General features: G+C 38.7%; 1 protein-coding gene across 2 annotated transcripts; it reads left to right on the top strand.

Moving 5' to 3' along the window:
* Positions 1-10,815: 10,815 nt before the first annotated feature.
* Positions 10,816-27,248, top strand: LOC107799842 (uncharacterized). Of its 2 annotated transcripts, none has more exons than XM_075253957.1 (4): positions 10,816-11,101; positions 12,361-12,598; positions 12,692-12,753; positions 26,967-27,248. In XM_075253957.1, exons 1-4 carry the CDS (start codon positions 11,045-11,047, stop codon positions 27,144-27,146), a joined length of 537 nt encoding a protein of 178 aa, XP_075110058.1. In that variant the 5' UTR covers positions 10,816-11,044; the 3' UTR covers positions 27,147-27,248. The 2 variants fall into 2 exon arrangements, with proteins under 2 accessions (XP_075110058.1, XP_075110059.1); XM_075253958.1 differs by having other exon boundaries at positions 10,839-11,101; positions 12,695-12,753.
* The last annotated feature ends 48 nt before the right edge of the window (positions 27,249-27,296 follow it).

The raw sequence follows: 27,296 nt of genomic DNA, 5'->3' as shown, positions 1-27,296 counted from the left end.
TCCTCCATTCCTCAATAGACCAGGTCGAGGTACATTCTATAAATTTAACTTGGGACTGACGTTATCGCATCATAACATATTTACAGGAGGGGACGCTCCCACAAGATAAGAAAGAAGCCAAAAAGCTTCGGATACAGGTGTCCAGGTACAGCCTCGTAAACCATGACCTTTACAAAAGGACGTTCGGCGGTCCACTGGCCAAATGCCTTGGGCCAAATCAAACAAGGCGGGTGCTAGAAGAAGTACATGAGGGTCACTGCGGTGCCCATACAAGAAACTGAACCCTCGTTAGATGCATCATCCGCGCAGGATACTACTGGCCTATCGTGAAAAAAGAAGACATGGATTACGTCAAGAAATGTGAGCAATGCCAAAAATGCGCCCTTATGATACACCAAGCAGTAGAACTCCTGCATTCCGTCACTTCATCATGGCCATTCATAAAGTGGGGAATGGATATCGTCGGACACCTCCCAATAGGACAAGCTAAGGTACGTTTCCTTTTGGTTTTAATTGATTATTTGTGGAAGCAGGTGCGAACACCCAAATATGCGAGCAAGAAGTCATCACATTCATATGGAAAAATATAATATGCCGCTTCGGCATTCCCAAAGAAATCAGCTGCGTTAACGGACCTCAATTCGTCGGGAAGAAAACGACCGAGTTTTTTGAAAAAATGGCGCATTAAACGGACACTCTCCACGCCATACCATCCCGCCTGTAACGGTCAAGCTGAATCCTCCAACAAAACAATATTTAATGTATTGAAGAAAAAGCTCAAGGACGCCAAGGGGCTATGACCAGAACTGCTACCAGAGGTACTATGGGCATGTCGTACCACGCCAAAAACCAACACAGGCGAGACGTCGTATTCGTTAGTCTACGGTACTGACGCAGTTATACCCGTCGAGGTTGGAGAACCTAGCCTGCGATACTCCAATGAGAGTTGACCAAGCAACGATGAAAGCAGGTTACAAGACCTGGATGAAGTCGAAGAGCGAAGGGATATGGCTCACATAAGAATGATAGCCCAAAAATAACAAACAGAAAGGTACTATAACAAGAAAGCCAAAGTACGACCACTCAGAGTTGGGGACTATGTTCTCAAAGCCAAAACACAAGCAGCGAAAGACCCGAATGAAAGGAAACTGGGAACAAACTGGGAGGGGCCATATAAAATCATAGCAGCAACAAATAAAGGAGCATTCCAATTAGAGACAATGGAAGGAAAACTACTACAAAATAACTGGAATGTCTGATAAGTTAGGATTTTAACATGTTTTATGCCTCTACTTGCCTATGCTTTGATCATATATTATTACAAAATAGTCCTAAAAGGCTCACAAATTGTGCTTGATCGCAGGTTTGATCGACAAAGTGACGAAATGTCAAAGATCGCCTCAAAAAGGAGTGAAACCTGCTCAAGTATCAAAGACCAAGAAATTTAAGAAAAGAAGGCCTAGTGCGGACCGCGCAAAGTGGAATGCGGCCGCACTAGGTGGTTCAGAGAGTTGGTGAATCAGGCTAGAAGAAGCGCGGTCGCAGTACACATCTCGCGGTCCGCGGTGAAGGCTCCGCAACCGCACTACTCTTTTATGCGGTCCGCGGTCATGAGGTTTAGAGAGATGAAGTTTGCAAAGCCAGTGCCATGCGGTCCACGGTCGTGGTTGCGCGAACCGCGCCAGCTCCCTCCGCGGCCGCGGTCTGTTCTACGTGGTCCGCGGAGTCCAAGTTCAGAGAAGCAGAAGTAAGCCCAGTGCGTCCGCGGTCCATTTAATGCGGCCCGCACTGACCCCGCAGGGTATTTTTGTCCAGTTTTTCCAGCCTAGTATAAATAGAATATTTTACCATTTTTTAGGCAATCAGATACATCAGTGGAAAGCTGCGCTCGTGAGAACATATTTTGTAGCCAGTTTTGGCACTTTTGCTTTACATTTACGATAGATTCTTGTAATTTAATTTTAGCAATTAATTAATATGCTTAGTTCTTCATCTATTTCTTCTATTTCTTTATCTAGCATTAGTAGCTAAACCCATTAGCTAGGGTTGTGGCTCAACCCTAGTGTGGGTAATTAATGGGTGTTGCCATCTAGTGTTAGATTGACTATGGGTGTTTGCTATTTGGGTTGATTTTATGTTTTAATCTAGAATTGATGGTCGCAAACACTGATTCAAGCTTTGTAGGTTTAACGTTTCTTGAGAAAGAGAGTCTATAACCCCAAAATTGACCCAACAAGGAATTGGGATGGACTCATGAGAAATGATAGTCCCAATTAACGGGTTAAACCTCGAGAGAGTAATTACCCTACTTGAACCCTAGTTGCTTGGTCTAATTTGCCTACTCATTTGGTCTTGAGAGAGTCAATTAGGCAAAGTTACTTTCTCTACTGAGAGGTGTGAGAGTGGGTAAAATTGTGCAACGGTTATAGCATAAGCCCCAATTATTTCAATCGAACCTTAGTAACATCTACCCGTCAATTAGCCACCTAGGTAGTGTCACGACCCTAGTGCCCTTATTCCCATTAGATACAACTTAGCAATATTCTCGTAGCATAATTTAGTGTTAATCGATAGATTTATAAAAATAGTTATAATTCGAAAACCCAAAAATGTTTGAAGTGACATTAGGAGTACAAACACATCTCTAGGATAGACAGACAATCCAACTCCACTATTAGCTCCCTGAGGAATTTGATCCCGACCCTCATATAGGGTAAAAGCTATTGCGACCCGCTCTACCTACCTTAGTGTAGCGTCGAGTTGGCAGCGATCAATGTCTCCCACCTCAAATACTTCCATTTCTGAAAAGAGATGTCGCCTAAGTCATACTCTTTTTCCCTCACCCGGGTTTTGTCCCAATCGGGTTTTCTCGGGGAGGTTTTTAATGAGGCGACGAGGGATATGTCTCGAGGTCCGAAGTATTGTTCATTGCCCCGCCTACTGACATCATCTCCAGGCCAAGCAATGAAGGGACTAGGTATAAAGAATCTCCATTATATGTACGAAGTCAACATGTATCGCCATCGTAGATATAAAGAATCTACATTGAACGCACGAAGTCAACATATATTTCCGACAGGAATATAGTCATTTCATTATGTATACGAAATCAACACGCGTCTCCAATGCATGAATAAAATTGGCATATGCGACACTCCAACAAATACAATAGAACGCCATCCTCACGACAGAATACTACTTCGGCACTGGCTCGAAAGTAACATCCCAATGGCTAAGGACATTATCAAAAAATGAGTTCGACATCATTCGAACCATGACGGGATACTACTTTGGCACCAGCTCGAAAGTAACATCCCAATGGCTAAGGCCATCATCAAAAAATGAGTTCGTCATCATTCGAGCTATGACGGGATACTACTTCGGCACCAGCTCGAACGTAATATCCCAATGGCTAAGGCCATCATCAAAAAATGAGTTCGACATCATTCGAACCACGATGGGATACTACTTCGGCACCAGCTCAAAAGTAACATCCCAATGGCTAAGGCCATCATCAAAGAAATTAGTTCGAATTCACTCAAAACACAACGGGTTTAAATATTTCGGCAAAGGTTCGGAATAACGTGAATGCAGCACAAAGGTTACCACCGAATCGACAAAATGATTTTTCATTACAGCAAATATACTACAAGTACCTGTCTTTACAAAGGGCTCAAAGACGTCCTTACAAAAATTGTGAAGCAAAAGTAAATACAAACCAAATACTACACATCATTTCCGGTGGTATACACACCTTCGTACCAAGAGTCGGAGGCAAGTCTATTTGCATCATCATAATTAATATCAACCCCGTCAGGCGTGAAAGGATTGTACCTGCATGCCTCACGAGCTACACGGGCCTTGGCACATACATCCTGAAGCTCTACTTCGGACGCCCTCCCATCAACATGAAGATCCTTATACACATCAAGCTGGGCTTCAGCGTGAACCCACAACTCATACAAATGTTGAGGCACGATGGGATCAGCCGAAATATGAGATGTAGAAGGCTGTGATCATCGTTGTACGTCCTCCATTTTCAAAGAATCCACTTGCTCATTTAACGCGGACAGTTCTGCCTCCAATCCTTGAATACGCCCTTTAAGTCCCGCTATCTTAAGCGCAGACGCCTCCATCTCCTTGGCCCGCTCCAACCTACAAACATAGAGGGCATCTTCTAAAACCGCTGCCTCAGAGATGGTAGTTGCCCTCTCCCTCTCGGTGTGGGCCAATCTATCAGCATTCACGCTCAATTCACCCTTAAGCTCATTGACCTCTGTCGTTTTCATATCCAGTTCAGCAGTTAAATTGACCGCATTTGCTTAGAGGTCGGCATTTTCGGCCACTACTCCCCTACTTAGCTCAAGCTCATCTTCCCTAACCTTAAGGGCTGCCTCAAGCTCACTACTACGGGCAACGACCTTCATGAGGTCCTCATCTCGTTCCTTTAACTCCTCGACCTTACAGGCCAATTGATCCTCCCTCTGCTTGAGCCTTTCGCAGAACAGTTGGAAGTCGCGATCCTGATTGTAGATGTCGTCCATTGCACGATGCTTGGTGCGATATTCTTGATACTTAGAAGACATCTTTCCTTATACAGTCATCCTCCTCCTTTCCCGACGCTCACGCTTGATCTCCATGATGAGGGTCTAACACGAAAAGCAAAGTTAAAATAAAAGGATGGGCCAAAAATAGTAAAACAGATCCAACGACGAAAAGAAAAGAAAGACATTTACCCACAGAGCCATGCCAGAAATGCTCCGTGGCAACTCTGCATCACTCATCGCTCTAAGTGCCTCGCTCTCAGGGGGAGCACACAAAGGGGCAAAAACGGACGCCACCTGATCACCGACAGCAAGTCGTAGTCCCCCGGGACGACTATATGTCAATCAGAACCCTCCATTCTAACCTCTACGCAAGTATGGCACTCTCAAAACTCCTGAACGTTCCCTAGGTCGACGTCCGAACCCAACATATCGTCCTCCACACGTACGCCCCCTCCAATAATAGTTGACGCGCCAACCTCAGCGGAGCGCACAGATCCCCCTCCTTGGTGAACTCCTTCCGTTTGGGGAGACCTCCCCGCCAAGATAGCATCCGCCATAAAAGTGGATACAGGTGTCGTCCCCGACGTACCCGTCCTACTCTTATCAGTCTCAACAGCCATGTCTTTCCCGAGCTCTACCCTCCTCTTTTTTCTCAGCAAATGTTCGTCCTTGTTAGAGGACTCGTCCAAGAGGTGATAGGCCGGTAAAGAAGAAATCTCCTCTCTCATGACCATATCCCGAGAGGAATCTCTCACCTATACCGATGGAGCACGACCCTCTCCGACGGACTCATCCAAAGCAAATTGCATCCCCGCCGAGGCAGCGGCTTAACGAAATGCAGGAACTGGGGCCCTCTGCCTATAAGCTCCATGACCTGTCATCACAAAAAATCGTATCAATAGATAATGGAAAACAGCCGAAAAGTGGTGTAGAGGAAAACACTTACCAGACGAGACCTTCGGCCCAAATCGTTTCATAAAAGTGAGTCAGTCCCGAGTCTCCACTACGTGAGCAAGTAAACAGGATACCCAGTCCCTTATACCGGCAATGGGATGGGGTGTACGCCCCACAACTGCAAAAGAAATCCACGGATAAGTACTAACTTGAACAGAAAACAAAAAAAAGAGTAAAAATGTTATGACACCTATGATTATTATTCCACCGCTCCGGGAATCCAGCGGGGTCCGACACAATATGTTCAATTCTGACAAAGAAATACTTATGCCAAAACTTACGGCTCGCCCGTTCGTCAGTTCCGACCACCAGCCCTTTGGTTCCATGGTGCCTCAAGTGTTCCATAATACCCCTGTGAAAACTGGGGGAAAACAAGTGCAAGAGATGGTGAATATTGACTTCGCACCCCGCCAACTACGCATATTTTGTCAACACCAAAAATATTTTATACGTGTACGGAGAGAGATGCGCTGGGCAAACTCGATAAAACCGACAGAATTCTTCCGCTAACGGAAGAAGGAGGAAGGAATGAGCGATTATAAAAGGGTATTCATAAAAAGCACAGTACCCCGGTCTATGGACCTCCACGAGGTCCCTACCCGCCGGAACCATCTCGATGTGACGGGGAATGTTATACTTGGTACGTAAAGCATTTATATGGGCCTGCTCGGTTTTAGATATTAACGGGGTGGGAGTAGGAGCAGGGTTCTTAATAAAGTCACTTCGAGACATGGAGTGTCTCGGTAATAACTCGTCTACGGTGGGAAAACTATCCCATTCCCCAGCCGTCGCGTCCTCACCACCAGTAGCAAGCGCCACGGATAACGAAGTGGCGCCAGAAATCCCCTCACGTGATCGGTGTGTTCTAGACATGTCTATGGAGGAAGATGTATTAATAAAATAAAAGAGACCAAGAACAATGAGCTTCAAGAGGAAATGAAGAAAATCGCAGAAGCAAAGCTAAAAATATGAAAGGGAATGATCAGAAGAGAAATGGCCAAGAGTTTTTGAAAAAAACAAACCCTTCCCCTATTTATAGGGTTGGGTGGCAGCAAAACCAAAACGACAGGTCATCAATCTCTGCCTCGGGAAGATGCGCAATAATGACGCACGTGAAAGTGACGTCACTTCCCAAATAGAACACATTGCCCAGGGTATAGCAAAGTACGTCATTCTTCCATCATCGGCCAAAATCGTTATGGTATGCAGATCAAATTTCTTCGTAAGTATGGGCGACGTCCGCTTATCAAGGACGCCCCAGGTCGCGACCTCGACAAGCGGAGGGACTAACTATATAGGTCGAAATTTGGACGACCACGACTGTTACCGAGTGTAGCAAAGAACTAGGTCCTCACGATGCAACATCCTTCGATTGTTATGAAGGGTGACAACTAACAGTGGCTAGAGAATGCACGGCGTCTGTAGTAGTGTTATCATGATAGGAAACAATGGGAATATACCTTTCGAATATTTCTTGTGTTGTACCTTTTTAGGGTAAAAAGGGGGATTGTCCCATATAAAAAGAAAGGAGAACACTTTGTAAAAGGAGGGCATTTTGCTTATTACAAATCAAAAAACCCTTACATCATTCTTGGTGTTGACTAATTGCATTCATTGCTATATTCTCTTACATATGAAATTCTCGCATTTATGAATAATCATTTGTTTCCAACACACTAGGAAACATCGTTCACCTTGTCTTTCTCTTACACTATTTAATCTAGATTTTATTACACGTAGCTGAGATTTATCTCTTCACTTTTATTAATTGATTTAATCAAAAAGGTTTCAATATCTTTTGGGTCAAACAGTATATGTTCCTAGGAGTAAAGCTAAAATTTTCATTTCTTTACTTCAAAAAGTATCTAGGAACAGTTTTTTTTTAAATAATTAAAAGATTGGGTTGCAAATGATGCAAAAAGAATTCTTTGTTCACTTGGTTTCACCTCTGCAGCAATCCAGTATGTTTACTTTAGAGGAAAGAAGTCCCAACTTCTAGTCAACGTTTGTGTGATCTTGGATTCTTGTAAGAGCTGAACTTGGGCCCAAAGTTTTGACTTGGGGGTCCAACTCGTATAACCAACCTATACCAACAGTTTATCTGGGCTACCCCGACCCGTCACGGATGAAATGTCACCAGGTAGCTACTTTTGGTGGAAACGACACCAAGTAGCCTTTTAAGCATGTTATTTAAAATAGGGATTTTTACGTATCTATATATTATTAGAAACTTTATTACCCTTCATACTCAAGTCTTAATTTAATTACCTTATATATACAAACTTACCAATTATATACACTTTAGGAATTAAATGAGTATCCCTTTATATTAGGAATCAATTATTTCCCATCCTTATTCTCTCTCCCTCATGGGCACTCTCTCTCCGTCTCTCTCTCCCTCTCTCATGCGCCCTCTCTCTATATGTCTCTCTCTATCTCTCAATCTCTAATTTCAGTAATGTAGAGCAAAGGAAAAGAGAGTAGCAATTCCATCATTGACAGCCATTCAAAAGCTTTGAAGCTTTGAATTCGAATTTGGGTTTTCAAAAAATATTATTTATTTGAATTGGATGTTGTTACAAACAATTGGAAATTCTCTCTACGTCTCTCTCTGTCTCTCAATCCCTAATTCCAGTAATGTAAAGCAAAGAAAAAGAGAGCAGTAATTCCACCATTGACAGCCATTAAAAAGCTTTGAACTTTGAATTCGAATTTTGGGTCTTCAAAAATCATTACTTATTTGGATTGGGTGTTGTTGCAAACAATTGAAAATATTGTTTGAATTTTATATTTCAATTTTGAGGATGTTTTGGTGAAGATTAGACTTGATTTTAGCTGAATTTAAGATTGAAACTCGAAGAAAAAGATATGACATACATTATACTGTAAAATTGTAGTAAAGTTGTAGAAAACTTGTAGAAAAATTATTTTATGTTGTTTATATATATTTTTTTATTTAAATATTGTGTGAAAATTGAACAATATAAAGCTCCTCCTAATGTGTCAGTTAGGAATGCATGCGTCACTCAAGAGATGCTTTAAAGAAGAGGTTTTGCTCCATGCAGTAGATGTCTCTTTTGTGAGAAAGAGCAGAAATCTGCAACTCATTTATTCCTCCACTGTAAATAAGCTGGACAGATTTGGGGTCTCTCCTTAAACATATGTAGAGTGTAGTGGGTAGTGAGTCATGCCTCACAATGTACGAGCTCTAATAGAAAGTTGGCAAAGTCATAAATTGGGCAAAAGGAAGAAGAAGATCTGGAAAACCATCCCTCTCTGCATCATATGAAACATTTGGTTGGAAAGGAACAATAGATGCTTCCAGAATTTTAGATTCCGATCACCACTGAAATATTGAGAAATAAAATACTGAATACACATAGGGAAAAAAAATCTAAATTGCATTTGTTCGGAGAGAAGAGAAAAAAGGAAAAGGGTGTAACTAAATCCCTTGATTGAAGGCACAAACAATGGATTGAGAGCATTTTAAGGTGGATTGTATATATTTTGTAACTAAACTATGTTTAGGTCGGGTAAATACCAAAACATGGATATTTTTCGTAATAAGGTTTCAAATAGTGTATAGGTATGTAAAAATCCCGAATAAAATATATTCACAGTTTATAATGTATTTAAAGATTAACCAATTTTCTCAAATTTCAGGACGCGACGTTTTGAAGTTTAACGCTCAAAGTTCAAACTTCACGACATTGTGTCCTAAAGTTCAAAAATTGTATCTAGAAATTTGAATCTTTTGTCCTGATTTTAATTAACAATTCAAAAGTTCAAGATACTTAGTTCTAAATTTCAAACTAGCAGCTCAAAAATTCAAGATACAAAAATTCAGAATACTTAGTCCCGAAGTTTAGATGAATTGGTTAATCTTTAAATACATTATAAATTGAGAATATTTTTAAGTAGCACGCTTAAAAGTGGCTAATGGTGCACTTCGTCCCTACTTTTAGGATCGCTATTTAGATCTCAACCAACATTGCAAATTATTTAATATTTAGCCACAACTTAAAAAAGGATCAAAGTTTAGTTTTTCGGGACAAACTTTAGTCTTTCAGTTCAAAATTCAGGAGACATTTGTCCTGAAGTTTTTTTTAGTTCAAAACTCGTAGTGTCCTGAAGTTTACTATTTATTTCAAAACTTCGGGACATTGCGTCATAATCAGATTTTTTAGTTTAAAATATCAGAATACTAAGTTCGATTTTTTTGTTCAAAACTTTAGGACCCTGTGTCCTAATTTTATATTTTTTCTATTTAAAACTTCACGATGTTATTAATAAATTTAGTTTTTCAATTCAAATTTCAGAATTTTCAAATTCTGAAGTTCATTTTTGTTCAATTTAAACTTTATATGTCATGAAGTTCAATTTTTCAGTTTAAAACTTCAAGACACTATGTCATGCAGTTCAATTTTCTAGCTCAAAACTTTAGGACACTATGTCCTAAAGTTCAATCCTGAAGTTTAATTAACTTCAAACTTGTATATCAAATTTCAGGTGTGTATGTATGGGGTGAAATTGGTTGATTACAAGTGGCTAAATAGCAAGGTAACACATGGAATCGAGAACAGACAGAAGATGAGTTAATGAATAATCGACATTGGTTATAAAATGCATAATCGGTATAAGATGGATCCCGAATGGAGCACAACCGACGACAAAGACTCAAATGCTTGGCATCAGATAAAATTTAATGAGCAATCGATACAGAGAATATATGTATCCATCAATGACATTTTTATTCTCATTCAAGAATGGTTTGATTTTAGGATGTTGTCTCCCTAAGAATAGCTATAAATATCAGATTGATAACTCTTGAGAAGACATGAAATATTCTGCACATAGAACCGTAACTCGTTATTTTACACTCTATCTAATAGTTTTAGCATCACTTTATCATTGCTTTCATTTATGCTCTCGGAAAGACCAAGGTCGGAGCAAGGCTTGTTATCTTTTTTAATTTCAATCGTTAATCTTATTTCTTGCTCTATTTCTCTATTATTTTAGGATCAAATCGATTCGCTTGTCTATAAACCACGTTACAAATTCGACTATACCGTTTTACGGGTAAACAATATATATCTCTATTTTATAGAATAACTAAAGCCTAACAATTTGAAGGTGAAATTTTTGTTGTTAATTAAAATAAAAGTGATATAGATTTCATCGTTGAATGTGTATATGAATGGAGCTATGTTAATTTATGAATTATTGGTGAAAAAATGATTTCTTTGGCAGAAAGTATTTTGTGTAGTAGAGATAAATTAAGAGTTAAGAGATGTGAAAGAAAAAGAATTGAAGAAGAGAAACGGGCAGAAGAAACGAGAAGGAAAAAATAGAGAGGAGGAGGGAGGAGGCTGCCCCTTTTTAAGGGCTAAGCTTTAAATAATTTTTAAATCCTGGTTGAAACTTAAATAACAGCCCAAAGAATGGCCATTCCTGCACTTTACCCCCCGTCACGTGAAGGATAATCCATTCCAGTTTCTACCACCAGATTGACTTTCTCTTTATTCTTCAAAAGTAATCAGCTCATGGGAGAGCAGAAAGAAGAAACAGAAGTCAACCAACCCACAGACCAATCTCATTCTGTAATTCCGCTATCTTTTTTCTTTTTTCTTTTTGCAATTACGGCTTTGATTCCTGCTTATAGTTGACCAGATTGATCATTCAGTTTAACATGATATTGGGTATTTTTCATGATTAACAATGTGAATTCAATATCTGATTTTTATTCCCGTAGTTTGTGGAATTGACCATTTTGATCCTTCAGTTCGAATTGTAATTGTTTTTCTCTTTTTCCGAATTGCTATGTTGTAATTTCTGTAAGTTTTTCTGAATTCATGGTTCTTATATGGTTAATTATTGTTCGTTTGACCATTCAGTTCATAATGAAATTGTCCCTCTTTTGTAATCAGTCGTTTTATATCTACTAGAATATTTCATTTTGTTAATTGCTATCCTGAATTTTGTAAAAATGATATTATCTGTTGATCCTACTGAAATTTGTGTTTTTTCATACAGTTCTTTATTGACTGCTTGATCATTTAGCTCACAATGAAATTGAGTGTTCTTGTATTCTGCAACTAAAGATTTTCTCCTTTTTTTTCTTTCTAAATTCGACTAGAATAGTTCATTAACTAATTGCTACCTTGAGGTTTCTGGAAGTGATATTATCATTTGATTCTTATGAAATTTTAAAAGGACAACCTGGTGCACAAGGTGAACCGTGTTCATGCAGGGTCCGGGAAGGGCCGCACCCCTTGGGGTGTGATGTAGACAGCCTACCCTAATGCAAGCATTAGTGGGTGCTTCTACGGCTCTAACCCGTGACCTATAGGTCACATGGAGACAACTTTATCATTGCTCTAAGGTTCCCCTTCATCCTTATGAAATTCTGCTATACAATTAATTATCGTTCAGTGCATAATGAAATTGCGTAGTTTTGTAATCAGCAACTAAAATTGGTTTTTACTCTTTTCTATCAGTACAAGAATAGTTCATTTTCTAATTGTTACCTTGAGGTTTCTGAAAGTGATATTATCCGTTGATCCTTCTGAAATTATGGTATATCATTCACTTCACTATGAAATTGGGTATTCTTGTTATCAGTAAGTAAAATTGTTGTTTCTAATTTCTACTAGAATTGTTCATTTTCTAATGGCTACCTTGAAGTTTCTGAGTGATATTGTACTTTTCTGACCCTTCTGAAATTATGTGCTTGAAAACAGTTGATTGTTGCCCATTTGATCATTCAGCAGAATGAAATTTGGAATATTTTACTTATAAAAAAGCTGGGTGTTTTTGCAATCAGAGATTGAAATTGATCTTTCTAATTTCTGCATTGTAGTTTGTGGAAGTGATTTGCAAATGCACCGACAAGACTTGGCGATTTGCTGCTGGAACAGAGGCAAAATTCGCGCTGAAATTTATCAATGACAGTAGGATTGATTCTATCTTGGCAAACCCACCAGTAGCCTATATTGAAGCTGTTAAAGATGGGGAAGTATCTGTCATTTTTGGCCCCAACTCAATTCTTGTGAATTACGGCAAAGGATGGAAATTGCAGCCAGCCACTGAGACAACAAGTAAACTATTATGATATTTAATTGTTTTTCATACCTGAATTACTTAGAAATAGGAAATTGTCAGTGGTAAGAATTTTTGTTATTCTCTTGCAGCAGGTTTTTCAAGAGGGATGCCCGACGACTACGCAGCAGCGCAACCAGCATATGTTCCTCCGGTATGATTGAAACCACACAAATCAAATTACCTATCCTTTTACATGAATTATCGTTCTTTCCATGTCCCAATTTGAATATCCGCATTTAACATGTCTTGGAAGTTAAAATGTAGTAGGCTCACATTTAACTAGTTGCTTTTTTCTTTGTTCTTTTTCATGTGCTTAATAGAAACATATTAGATTGAAGCAGTATGAAAATTTGTAAAGGAGTTCCAAAATAACAATTTGATTGTGTATTACTCCACTGTGATACTAAAAGCTTCTCCGCAAAAAAAGTAGACAGTATTTTGGAAATGATTAATAAAGGGAAGTTGATGTACTTTCAAGGTTTTGCACCTCTCAAGTACAAAGAAGAGAGAAAAACAAAAACACCCCGCTAAAGTTTTTCACAAAACTAGCGAAAGCGTTCTTCAAACTCACGTTAGAAGAATGTAAGATGGAAATAAACCTCACCCACACGTTCCCCAATCCCGCAAGATTGCAAGAAGCGTTGAATAAAGGAAGAACAATGAAATAAAAAGTAAATCACGTTTTTGAAGCAATAGCTTAGAAAAACTAATCACCAATGTTTATTTTCAGCATATTAAGCCCTTTAAATAGGCCTTACAATGAGTAAAATTGGTAAGGTTAAGGAAAACTAATCCTAATTAGACTAGAATAAGAATAAGGCTAAGAAAATCTATCCTAACTAAAATAGGAAAAAGAATTCTAGTAAGAATGGGATACCAACTAACAATTCTAGTTTGACTAGAACTACAAATATAATCCTACTAAAACAAGAATTAAATTACTAGGAAATAAGAAATAACAAATCCTAATCTTTAAGGAAAAGAAATCCTAATCTTGGATGGATTCTTCGCTTCTTGAATTTCATGAATTTTTAGCATTCTTGATCTTGCATCATTCTCCCCTGGTTGAAAAAGACTCGTCCTCGAGTCTAACAGCTTCCATAGATGGCGCAAGATTTGCTATAGTAAGAACGGAGACCCAAGGGGGAAAAAATGGGGACCCAATGCTCACCAGTTTTAAGTTACATTTTGCTAGTTTATCATAGAGCTTCTTCACGTTATAAGCAAATTTGGCATATGGTCGAACTAAATCCCACTTTCTATGTTTCAACTTTCTACCAAGTCTTCTCCATGTAATCTTTCTATATGGACTCTCAAACTTCAACTTACGATATGAAGTTATTGGTATAAACTTGACTAACTCCATGTCTAACTTTGAGTTAAGCATGGAGATCAATGCTCTTCTTGGGAATGCATCAATTGCATCGCTCATACACCAACAGACACTTTGATGATAGCCATATATACTTATGACGTTAAGACATCTTGTCTCTCCAATATCTGGTCTCAAACTCTCCATTACCCACTCCTTTATAGGTAATTTTTCTTCTTGTTCTAGCATATTTCTATGAACTTTAGAATTAACGCAATATGTTGCCTTGTTTGGATTGATTGAGTCAACAATCAAGTCAATATTGTGTTGAGCATCTCTGGACGGTGAAAAGTCAACAACACATATGGCTGGATAATCCAATGGATCGTCATAAAACTTTGGTGGTAATTCCTCAAGTTTTGGATCTAATGCATGTTCCTCGTCTCTTTGATATTGGTCTTTATCAGCTTTGTCTTCTTCACGCCCCTGATTATCTGAATATTTATCATAATGGGCATAGTGCCTTGGTTCTCTTGTGCCTTGGTCAGCTTCAACCTCTTCAGTTGTTTGTGAATGAATTGGTGGATATAGAAGTGGTAGATGTGGCGGTTGTAGGCGTTGTGGCGGAGTTGGTAGTTGATATTGAAACACCAAACCTTCAACTAATTTTGTCAGATTCTCCATTGATTCCTTCAAGTTATTTAGCTGCACTTTAATTTCTTCGTTGTCTCGTTCAAGGATTCTAATTCTTAATTTATGAACTTGTAATTGAAGATCCATTGAAGAGGATCTTGAAAAGGATCCTGAACTTGGTATTTTCTTGTTTGGTGACACGATGAATAAAGTAGCAAATCAAGAATTCGGACCTGGAACATGAGCTCTGATACCAAATTAATGTACTTTCAAGGTTTTGCACCTCTCAAGTACAAAGAAGAGAGAAAAACAAAAGCACCCCGCTAAAGTTTTTCACAAAACTAGCGAAAGCGTTCTTCAAACTCACGTTAGAAGAATGTAAGATGGAAATAAACCTCACCCACACGTTCCCCAATCCCGCAAGATTGCAAGAAGCGTTGAATAAAGGAAGAACAATGAAATAAAAAGTAAATCACGTTTTTGAAGCAATAGCTTAGAAAAACTAATCACCAATGTTTATTTTCAGCATATTAAGCCCTTTAAATAGGCCTTACAATGAGTAAAATTGGTAAGGTTAAGGAAAACTAATCCTAATTAGACTAGAATAAGAATAAGGCTAAGAAAATCTATCCTAACTAAAATAGGAAAAAGAATTCTAGTAAGAATGGGATACCAACTAACAATTCTAGTTTGACTAGAACTACAAATATAATCCTACTAAAACAAGAATTAAATTACTAGGAAATAAGAAATAACAAATCCTAATCTTTAAGGAAAAGAAATCCTAATCTTGGATGGATTCTTCGCTTCTTGAATTTCATGAATTTTTAGCATTCTTGATCTTGCATCATTCTCCCCTGGTTGAAAAAGACTCGTCCTCGAGTCTAACAGCTTCCATAGATGGCGCAAGATTTGCTATAGTAAGAACGGAGACCCAAGGGGAAAAAAATGGGGACCCAATGCTCACCAGGTTTTAAGTTACATTTTGCTAGTTTATCATAGAGCTTCTTCACGTTATAAGCAAATTTGGCATATGGTCGAACTAAATCCCACTTTCTATGTTTCAACTTTCTACCAAGTCTTCTCCATGTAATCTTTCTATATGGACTCTCAAACTTCAACTTACGATATGAAGTTATTGGTATAGACTTAACTAACTCCATGTCTAGCTTTGAGTTAAGCATGGAGATCAACGCTCTTCTTGGGAATGCATCAATTGCATCGCTCATACACCAACAGACACTTTGATGATAGCCATATATACTTATGACGTTAAGACATCTTGTCTCTCCAATATCTGGTCTCAAACTCTCCATTACCCACTCCTTTATAGGTAATTTTTCCTCTTGTTCTAGCATATTTCTATGAACTTTAGAATTAACGCAATATGTTGCCTTGTTTGGATTGATTGAGTCAACAATCAAGTCAATATTGTGTTGAGCATCTCTGGACGGTGAAAAGTCAACAACACATATGGCTGGATAATCCAATGGATCGTCATAAAACTTTGGTGGTAATTCCTCAAGTTTTGGATCTAATGCATGTTCCTCGTCTCTTTGATATTGGTCTTTATCAGCTTTGTCTTCTTCACGCCCCTGATTATATGAATATTTATCATAATGGGCATAGTGCCTTGGTTCTCTTGTGCCTTGGTCAGCTTCAACCTCTTCAGTTGTTTGTGAATGAATTGGTGGATATAGAAGTGGTAGATGTGGCGGTTGTAGGCGTTGTGGCGGAGTTGGTAGTTGATATTGAAACACCAAACCTTCAACTAATTTTGTCAGATTCTCCGTTGATTCCTTCAAGTTATTTAGCTGCACTTTAATTTCTTCGTTGTCTCGTTCAAGGATTCTAATTCTTAATTTATGAACTTGTAATTGAAGATCCATTGAAGAGGATCTTGAAAAGGATCCTGAACTTGGTATTTTCTTGTTTGGTGACACGATGAATAAAGTAGCAAATCAAGAATTCGGACCTGGAACATGAGCTCTGATACCAAATTGATGTACTTTCAAGGTTTTGCACCTCTCAAGTACAAAGAAGAGAGAAAAACAAAAGCACCCCGCTAAAGTTTTTCACAAAACTAGCGAAAGCGTTCTTCAAACTCACGTTAGAAGAATGTAAGATGGAAATAAACCTCACCACACGTTCTCCAATCCCGCAAGATTGCAAGAAGCGTTGAATAAAGGAAGAACAATGAAATAAAAAGTAAATCACGTTTTTGAAGCAATAGCTTAGAAAAACTAATCACCAATGTTTATTTTCAGCATATTAAGCCCTTTAAATAGGCCTTACAATGAGTAAAATTGGTAAGGTTAAGGAAAACTAATCCTAATTAGACTAGAATAAGAATAAGGCTAAGAAAATCTATCCTAACTAAAATAGGAAAAAGAATTCTAGTAAGAATGGGATACCAACTAACAATTCTAGTTTGACTAGAACTACAAATATAATCCTACTAAAACAAGAATTAAATTACTAGGAAATAAGAAATAACAAATCCTAATCTTTAAGGAAAAGAAATCCTAATCTTGGATGGATTCTTCGCTTCTTGAATTTCATGAATTTTTAGCATTTTTGATCTTGCATCATTCTCCCCTGGTTGAAAAAGACTCGTCCTCGAGTCTAACAGCTTCCATAGATGGCGCAGGATTTGCTATAGTAAGAACGGAGACCCAAGGGGAAAAAAATGGGGACCCAATGCTCACCAGGTTTTAAGTTACATTTTGCTAGTTTATCATAGAGCTTCTTCACGTTATAAGCAAATTTGGCATATGGTCGAACTAAATCCCACTTTCTATGTTTCAACTTTCTACCAAGTCTTCTCCATGTAATCTTTCTATATGGACTCTCAAACTTCAACTTATGATATGAAGTTATTGGTATAGACTTAACTAACTCCATGTCTAGCTTTGAGTTAAGCATGGAGATCAACGCTCTTCTTGGGAATGCATCAATTGCATCGCTCATACACCAACAGACACTTTGATGATAGCCATATATACTTATGACGTTAAGACATCTTGTCTCTCCAATATCTGGTCTCAAACTCTCCATTACCCACTCCTTTATAGGTAATTTTTCTTCTTGTTCTAGCATATTTCTATGAACTTTAGAATTAACGCAATATGTTGCCTTGTTTGGATTGATTGAGTCAACAATCAAGTCAATATTGTGTTGAGCATCTCTGGACGGTGAAAAGTCAACAACACATATGGCTGGATAATCCAATGGATCGTCATAAAACTTTGGTGGTAATTCCTCAAGTTTTGGATCTAATGCATGTTCCTCGTCTCTTTGATATTGGTCTTTATCAGCTTTGTCTTCTTCACGCCCCTGATTATCTGAATATTTATCATAATGGGCATAGTGCCTTGGTTCTCTTGTGCCTTGGTCAGCTTCAACCTCTTCAGTTGTTTGTGAATGAATTGGTGGATATAGAAGTGGTAGATGTGGCGGTTGTAGGCGTTGTGGCGGAGTTGGTAGTTGATATTGAAACACCAAACCTTTAACTAATTTTGTCAGATTCTCCATTGATTCCTTCAAGTTATTTAGCTGCACTTTAATTTCTTCGTTGTCTCGTTCAAGGATTCTAATTCTTAATTTATGAACTTGTAATTGAAGATCCATTGAAGAGGATCTTGAAAAGGATCCTGAACTTGGTATTTTCTTGTTTGGTGACACGATGAATGAAGTAGCAAATCAAGAATTCGGACCTGGAACATGAGCTCTGATACCAAATTAATGTACTTTCAAGGTTTTGCACCTCTCAAGTACAAAGAAGAGAGAAAAACAAAAGCACCCCGCTAAAGTTTTTCACAAAACTAGCGAAAGCTTTCTTCAAACTCACGTTAGAAGAATGTAAGATGGAAATAAACCTCACCCACACGTTCCCCAATCCCGCAAGATTGCAAGAAGCGTTGAATAAAGGAAGAACAATGAAATAAAAAGTAAATCACGTTTTTGAAGCAATAGCTTAGAAAAACTAATCACCAATGTTTATTTTCAGCATATTAAGCCCTTTAAATAGGCCTTACAATGAGTAAAATTGGTAAGGTTAAGGAAAACTAATCCTAATTAGACTAGAATAAGAATAAGGCTAAGAAAATCTATCCTAACTAAAATAGGAAAAAGAATTCTAGTAAGAATGGGATACCAACTAACAATTCTAGTTTGACTAGAACTACAAATATAATCCTACTAAAACAAGAATTAAATTACTAGGAAATAAGAAATAACAAATCCTAATCTTTAAGGAAAAGAAATCCTAATCTTGGATGGATTCTTCGCTTCTTGAATTTCATGAATTTTTAGTGTTAGCGGAAACGTAAAAGAAAGAACACAAGATTTAACGTGGTTCGGATCAAAATAATCCTACGTCCACCAGAGAACAATTGCCCTTTTAATATTAACAAAGGAAGGGGAGATTTCCCAATTACACTTAAGAGAATTTCTCTCTTAACTCTCTACTCACTACAATGTATTGTATTATTTTGGGATGATTTCTACAAGTGAAGGAGTGCATCTATTTATAGAGGTAAAGACCTCCTCTTGATGTCATTGGTGACATCAAACTACCTCCTCTTGATGTCATGGGTGACATCAAAGGAGGAAGCTTCCTCCTAGCATCCACACCAACTCTTTCCACCAACTCTTCCAATTGGCATGCCATTGTTGACTAAACATAAACCAACATTTTCAGCATGCCATTGTTAACTAAACATAAACCAACATTTTCAATCTCCACCTTGGTTTGCGTTTCGAGCGTGTGAACAACTCTGGCCAAAACTTCTAAGCTTACTGGGCAACCCCGTTGTAAGAAACAAGAAGAATCAAACCATTGTTGAACATACCACCTCCACCTAGCAACTGTTATCTTCGGAGTTGCATCAGTTGATGCACACCCCCGCCAAGTCCTTGCAGTGTGCAAACTTAGCGTGCGGGACTATCTTGGTCAACATGTCTGCAGCATTATCGTCTGTGATAACCTTCACGACCTTGATAGTTCCCTCATCAATAACATCTCGAATAAAATGAAATCTGACATCAATGTGTTTAGTGCGCTCATGAAATCTCTGATTTTTCATTAGATGAATAGCACTCTGACTATCACATCTAAGAGTTGATTCCAGCTGAACCAAATTCAATTCCGCTACTAAACTTTTCAACCAGATAGCTTCCTTTACCGCCTCCGCTGCTGCCATGTATTCTGCTTCTGTCGTAGACAAAGCGACAATCGGCTGCAAAGTCGACTTCCAACTGACGGCACTGCCAACGAGGGTAAAGATGTATCCAGTTGTGGACCTTCTTCTGTCAAGATCTCCTGCATAGTCAGAATCCACATAACCGAGAATTGAAATACCTGTACCACTTTTTCGAAAGGTAAGACCAACACCAGAAGCTCCTTTGAGATATCTCAATATCCACTTGATAGCTTCCCAATGCCTCTTTCCTGGGTTGGACATGTATCTACTTACCACACTTACAGATTGAGCAATATCTGGACGTGTGCATACCATAGCATACATAATACTACCAACTGCACTGGCATAAGGAATCTTTGACATATGCTCCACCTCATCCTCAGACTGAGGCATTTGTGACTCTGAAAGTTTAAAATGAGGAGCTAATGGTGTACTTACAGGCTTGCACGTTTGCATATTGAATCTCTCGAAAACCCTTTCAATATACCTCTTCTGAGAAAGATGTACAACATCGTCTTCTCTTGAAATCTCCATACCAAGGATTTTCTTTGCAGCTCCTAAATCCTTCATGTCAAATTCCTTACTCAATAGTTTCTTCAAAGCATTTATCTCTGTAATGTTGTTAGCAGCAATAAGCATATCATCAACATACAACAGTAAATAAATCATTGAGTTACCAGACATCTTCTTGTGATACACACAACTATCAAATGCACTCCTTGAGAATTCATGTATAGTCATGAATGCATCAAACCTCTTGTACCACTGTCTAGGGGATTGCTTCAAACCATACAAAGACTTCTTTAGTTGGCATACGTGATCTTCTTTTCCCTCAGCTAGGAAACCTTCAGGTTGATCCATATAGATTGTCTCTTCTAGATCACCGTGTAAGAAAGCAGTTTTGACATCAAGCTGTTGAAGCTCTAAGTCAAATTGTGCAACCAATGCTAGTAGCACGCGAATTGAGCTATGCTTCACGACCGGAGAGAAAATCTCATTGTAGTCAATTCCCTCCTTTTGGCTGAAACCTTTTGCAACCAATCTCGCCTTGAACCTAGCATCTTCCACTTCAGGAATTCCCTCTTTCTTTCGGTAGACCCACTTGCATCCAACTGTCCTCTTCCCCTTTTGTCTTTTCACTAAGACCCATGTCTGATTCTTGTGAAGAGACTCCATCTCTTCAGTCATGGCTAACCGCCATTGTGCGGCATCCTTGCAAGAAGTTGCTTCAATATACGAGGAGGGCTCCAGATCTTTAATCTCTTCTTGTGCAGCTACGAACGCATATGCAATCAAGTTTGCTTGATTTATAAGGCGTTCCGGTTCTCGTGTCTGCCTCTTCTCCCTCCCCTTCGCAATTGTGTATGGTTCATTGACAGCAAGTTCTTCAACGCCTACATCTTCTGACTCATCTTTAACCTGAGTCTCTTGATCCTTTTCCTTGGCAAGCTCCACCGGAAGCTCCACCTGCTCGTTGTTCTTGTTTCCTGAAAACTCCACGGAAACTTTACGGGGATCAAGTATAGAGGATTCATCGAAGGTGACATCTCTACTAACTATAAATTTGAGTAAAGACAAACACCAAAGTTTGTACCCTTTTACTCCATCCACATACCCTACGAATATGGCCTTCTTAGCCCTTGGTTCAAGCTTTCCTTCATTAACGTGATAATAAGCTGGACACCCAAATACTCGTAAGTATGAATAGTTAGAGGGTTCACCTGACCATACCTCATTCGGAGTCTTAAAGTCAATTGCCGATGCTGGAGATCGATTGACAATATGAGCAGCAGTGTGAACTGCTTCAGCCCAAAATACTTTGGACATTTTGGCTTGTAGGAGCATACAACGAGCCTTTTCAAGAAGAGTTCTGTTCATTCTCTCGGCAACTCCATTCTGCTGTGGGGTATGCCTGACAGTCCTATGTCTTGAGATCCCATGAACCTTGCAGAATTCATTAAACTCTTCATTGCAAAACTCCAAGCCATTGTCTGTGCAAAGATACTTGATTTTCCGCTCCATTTGATTTTCAACCAAAATCTTCCACTCTTTACATGCTTCAAAAGCATCACTTTTTGCCTTCAAAAAATACACCCAAACCTTTCGTGAGAAATCATCAATAAAAATGAGAAGATACCTCTTTCCGCCCTTCGATGGAAGTTTAGAAGGACCCCATAAATCTGAATGGTTGTAGTCTAGCACTCCTCTTGTCTTGTGTTTGCCAGTGCTGAAGCTGACCTTCTTCTGCTTCCCTAGAACGCAGTGCTCACAGAAGTCAAGCGTGCTGATCTTCTCACCTTCCAAAAGTTTACGATTGCTCAACATCTCCAGTCCACGTGCGCTCATATGACCCAGTCTCATGTGCCATAGTCTTGCCTTGTCATCATTAGATAACTGCACTGTAGATGCATTTGCAGAGCCAACAATGGTGCTTCCAGCCAATGTGTAAAGGCCGTTCTCCAGCTTGCCTTTCAGCATGACTAAAGAACCTTTAGTCACCTTCATAGTTCCTGCTTCGCTCATGTAGTCACCTTCATAGTTCCTGCTTCGCTCATGTACCTGTAGCCTTGTTCATCCAGAGTACCCAAGGAGATCAAATTCTTCTTCAGATCAGGAACATGACGGACTTGTGTAATAGTCCTCACGATTCCATCATGGCAGCGAACCCGAACTGAGCCAATGCCAACTATTGCACAAGTTGCATTATTGCCCATTACTACGGTTCCTCCACTTTTCTCGTAGCTGCTAAACCAGTCTTTTCGGAACGTCATATGCAGAGTACAAGCAGAGTCTTAACACCCATTTGTTTTCATAACTACTATTATTATTACACGATGTTGTTAGTACATAATCATTATCAAAATTATGTACCTGTTCAACTGTAGATGCACTCGCCTTTTCCTTGGACTTTGACATTGGGCAATCTCGTTCAAAGTGCCCCTTCTTGCCACAACCCCAACACTCTGTATTCTTCTTGTTCACACGAGACTTTGATCTGTGCTTTGATTTGGTCTTTCCCTATTGGCTAGTCCGGCTTCTAACAAAGAGGCCACTTGCCTGGTCATCTCTATCTCCTTCAATGTGCCTCCGCACATCACTAGAGTTAAGTGCCTGCCGCACTTGCTCAAGCTTGATAGGCTCCTTGCTATACATTATTGAATTCTCAATATCACGATATCCTGAAGTCAATGAAAATAGCAAAGCACATGCAAGCGTCTCCTCCTCCCTTTTAATTCCTGCAATCTGTAAGTCCATGACAAGTTTATTAAATGCATCTAAATGATCTTGTAACGAAGTACCTGACCCCATCTTAAATGTGTGAAGACGCCGTTGTAACAACATTTTTGTTGTCACTGATCGGTTTTGGTATAGCCCTTCTAGCTTTTCCCACAACTGTTTGGCCGTCTCTTCGGTACCCGTACTCACTTCACAAAGCACGTTAGGTGCAAGGGATAGTTGGATTGCACTCAATGCATCCCCTTCAATCTTCTCCTTGTCGGGAGCTGATATATCCGTAGGATACTTTCCGTCAATAGCATGGATTGAACCTTCCCTCCGCAGTAACGCCATCATCTGGATCTTCCAGATATTGAAGTTGTTGCGTCCATTGAATCTATCAATTTCAAACTTCATGGAACTTATATTTGCTTGTTCTTTCTCCTTGGATCGTTAAAGAATCCTGTCGCTCTGATACCAATTGTTAGCGGAAACGTAAAAGAAAGAACACAAGATTTAACGTGGTTCGGATCAAAATAATCCTACGTCCACCAGAGAACAATTGCCCTTTTAATATTAACAAAGGAAGGGGAGATTTCCCAATTACACTTAAGAGAATTTCTCTCTTAACTCTCTACTCACTACAATGTATTGTATTATTTTGGGATGATTTCTACAAGTGAAGGAGTGCATCTATTTATAGAGGTAAAGACCTCCTCTTGATGTCATGGGTGACATCAAAGGAGGAAGCTTCCTCCTAGCATCCACACCAACTCTTTCCACCAACTCTTCCAATTGGCATGCCATTGTTGACTAAACATAAACCAACATTTTCAGCATGCCATTGTTAACTAAACATAAACCAACATTTTCATTTAGCATTCTTGATCTTGCATCATTCTCCCCTGGTTGAAAAAGACTCGTCCTCGAGTCTAACAGCTTCCATAGATGGCGCAAGATTTGCTATAGTAAGAACGGACACCCAAGGGGGAAAAAATGGGGACCCAATGCTCACCAGGTTTTAAGTTACATTTTGCTAGTTTATCATAGAGCTTCTTCACGTTATAAGCAAATTTGGCATATGGTCGAACTAAATCCCACTTTCTATGTTTCAACTTTCTACCAAGTCTTCTCCATGTAATCTTTCTATATGGACTCTCAAACTTCAACTTACGATATGAAGTTATTGGTATAAACTTAACTAACTCCATGTCTAGCTTTGAGTTAAGCATGGAGATCAACGCTCTTCTTGGGAATGCATCAATTGCATCGCTCATACACCAACAGACACTTTGATGATAGCCATATATACTTATGACGTTAAGACATCTTGTCTCTCCAATATCTGGTCTCAAACTCTCCATTATCCACTCCTTTATAGGTAATTTTTCCTCTTGTTCTAGCATATTTCTATGAACTTTAGAATTAACGCAATATGTTGCCTTGTTTGGATTGATTGAGTCAACAATCAAGTCAATATTGTGTTGAGCATCTCTGGACGGTGAAAAGTCAACAACACATATGGCTGGATAATCCAATGGATCGTCATAAAACTTTGGTGGTAATTCCTCAAGTTTTGGATCTAATGCATGTTCCTCGTCTCTTTGATATTGGTCTTTATCAGCTTTGTCTTCTTCACGCCCCTGATTATCTGAATATTTATCATAATGGGCATAGTGCCTTGGTTCTCTTGTGCCTTGGTCAGCTTCAACCTCTTCAGTTGTTTGTGAATGAATTGGTGGATATAGAAGTGGTAGATGTGGCGGTTGTAGGCGTTGTGGCGGAGTTGGTAGTTGATATTGAAACACCAAACCTTCAACTAATTTTGTCAGATTCTCCATTGATTCCTTCAAGTTATTTAGCTGCACTTTAATTTCTTCGTTGTCTCGTTCAAGGATTCTAATTCTTAATTTATGAACTTGTAATTGAAGATCCATTGAAGAGGATCTTGAAAAGGATCCTGAACTTGGTATTTTCTTGTTTGGTGACACGATGAATAAAGTAGCAAATCAAGAATTCGGACCTGGAACATGAGCTCTGATACCAAATTAATGTACTTTCAAGGTTTTGCACCTCTCAAGTACAAAGAAGAGAGAAAAACAAAAGCACCCCGCTAAAGTTTTTCACAAAACTAGCGAAAGCGTTCTTCAAACTCACGTTAGAAGAATGTAAGATGGAAATAAACCTCACCCACACGTTCCCCAATCCCGCAAGATTGCAAGAAGCGTTGAATAAAGGAAGAACAATGAAATAAAAAGTAAATCACGTTTTTGAAGCAATAGCTTAGAAAAACTAATCACCAATGTTTATTTTCAGCATATTAAGCCCTTTAAATAGGCCTTACAATGAGTAAAATTGGTAAGGTTAAGGAAAACTAATCCTAATTAGACTAGAATAAGAATAAGGCTAAGAAAATCTATCCTAACTAAAATAGGAAAAAGAATTCTAGTAAGAATGGGATACCAACTAACAATTCTAGTTTGACTAGAACTACAAATATAATCCTACTAAAACAAGAATTAAATTACTAGGAAATAAGAAATAACAAATCCTAATCTTTAAGGAAAAGAAATCCTAATCTTGGATGGATTCTTCGCTTCTTGAATTTCATGAATTTTTAGCATTCTTGATCTTGCATCATTCTCTGAAAATTCAATATTAATATCTTTCATATTGTTCCTGTTTACGATCTATATTTACTAGGATAATCCCTCACACGTCTCCATGTATTGTATTTGTGTCTGTTTACGTGTGCATAGTCAATTTTGGGTAGCTATTCTTATTCCTGTGCTTTGAATTTGCATTTCCTGACAAACTGCAAACTTAAGGCTCAGTTGAATGCAGATACAAAATAGAAGGCATTATAGTAACCCCCCCTGCATTCTCATGTATTTGGATATTATTTCAGAATTGTCATTGTTTCATTCACTGGCAGAACTTTGTCTTTGCATACTCCTCAGACGATTCCTGATGATTTGCACATGGAAACTTCGTAGTTCTCTTAAAAAAAATTTGGCTTTTAAACCCTCATCAGTTTACTTATGTCAAATTTATATTTGAAAATTGTAGTGAAATAAGATGTATGCCTGAGATAAGTGTCTTTCCTTAATCCAGTTACATATATCAATTTTTGTTAGGAAATTGTATGTAAATGCGCATTATGCCAATTTCCACACTTTCTTATAAACTTGCATTTGAATCTCTATACTTTTGCTTTCCTAAATCTGGCTCCACTCATCAGATACTAGATAAGGAGAGAGAACATGCTGAGAATTGTTTGAGAAAACAGAGACACCATTTCGGTTGTCGGGTAGTGATCATTAGTTAATATGGTAGACTAATGGATAGGAAAGCAGTAATACACACCTTTCTTAGAAATTCAACACCTTATTCTCGGATGTGCAACAAACTTCTGACAATGTTTTGAGGCCTATGAGTGTTAAATTTTCCTGCAGTATAGCCGTATCTAGACTCTATTGGACAGAAAAGAATACCTATGGAAGTGTAAAATGGATACTAAGCAGAGTGTGTATTTTCTTTTTATAATTCAGTATTGAAAAAAGCAATTAGCCTAGTTTTCTTTATAATGTGAGGTAAAGGAATTCTGTTCATGCTCATGATAAATGAGGAGATAAGGCATCTCCTCTTCTTGTTTGATTGAAAAGGAGGAGGAGGAGGAGAAGGGAATATGGTTACAAGAAGAATGATAACACTCTGGTTAAGGTGCTGAACAATCTGATATTAGTTTGTTCAAAAACTTTGAGTAACATAGAATCCTCAAGTGTAAGACATACTCTTTATGACCCTTCCCTTAATGTTTTTCTGTTGTTTTCATTTCCCTCTCATCTCTGGGTGCCTCCCACCCAAAAGTTTTGTGGGGTTATGTGATTTAGATGGAGAGTAAGTTTAGCTACAGTCTCAAATTGATTGAACTCGAAGCTATGTACTGAGAAGAAAATCAGACATACTTTCTGATTCTCTGCCTTGAATTGTTTGCAGGTTTCAGACAACTCACATTCTGCAAGGAGAAAATCACAAGCTGCTGTCAGCCCTCTCTACATCGGAAAGATATTGCTTGTATTTTTTCTAATGTTCTTGATCGGTACCCTCTTCACCTTGTTCCTGGAAAACCTTCCACAGATAGTACAAAATCTTAATATGAGCTCAACCATTGAATAGCGTCTAAGAGATGCATATAGCCTGTATTTAAGATCAGCTGCTTGTGTAGCAAATATGAAATATTTGCCTATGGAGATCTTGTTGGGCAATTGTTTCTTTCCACTCTCTTGTGATCATTTGTTGCCTTGTTTCCTGCTGTGTCTGCAAATA

Source organism: Nicotiana tabacum, chromosome 5 (genome assembly GCF_000715075.1).
Source record: "Nicotiana tabacum cultivar K326 chromosome 5, ASM71507v2, whole genome shotgun sequence".
NCBI lineage: Eukaryota > Viridiplantae > Streptophyta > Magnoliopsida > Solanales > Solanaceae > Nicotiana > Nicotiana tabacum.
Note: the sequence above shows the minus strand (reverse complement) of the source record. Positions and strands in the feature narration are given on the sequence as shown.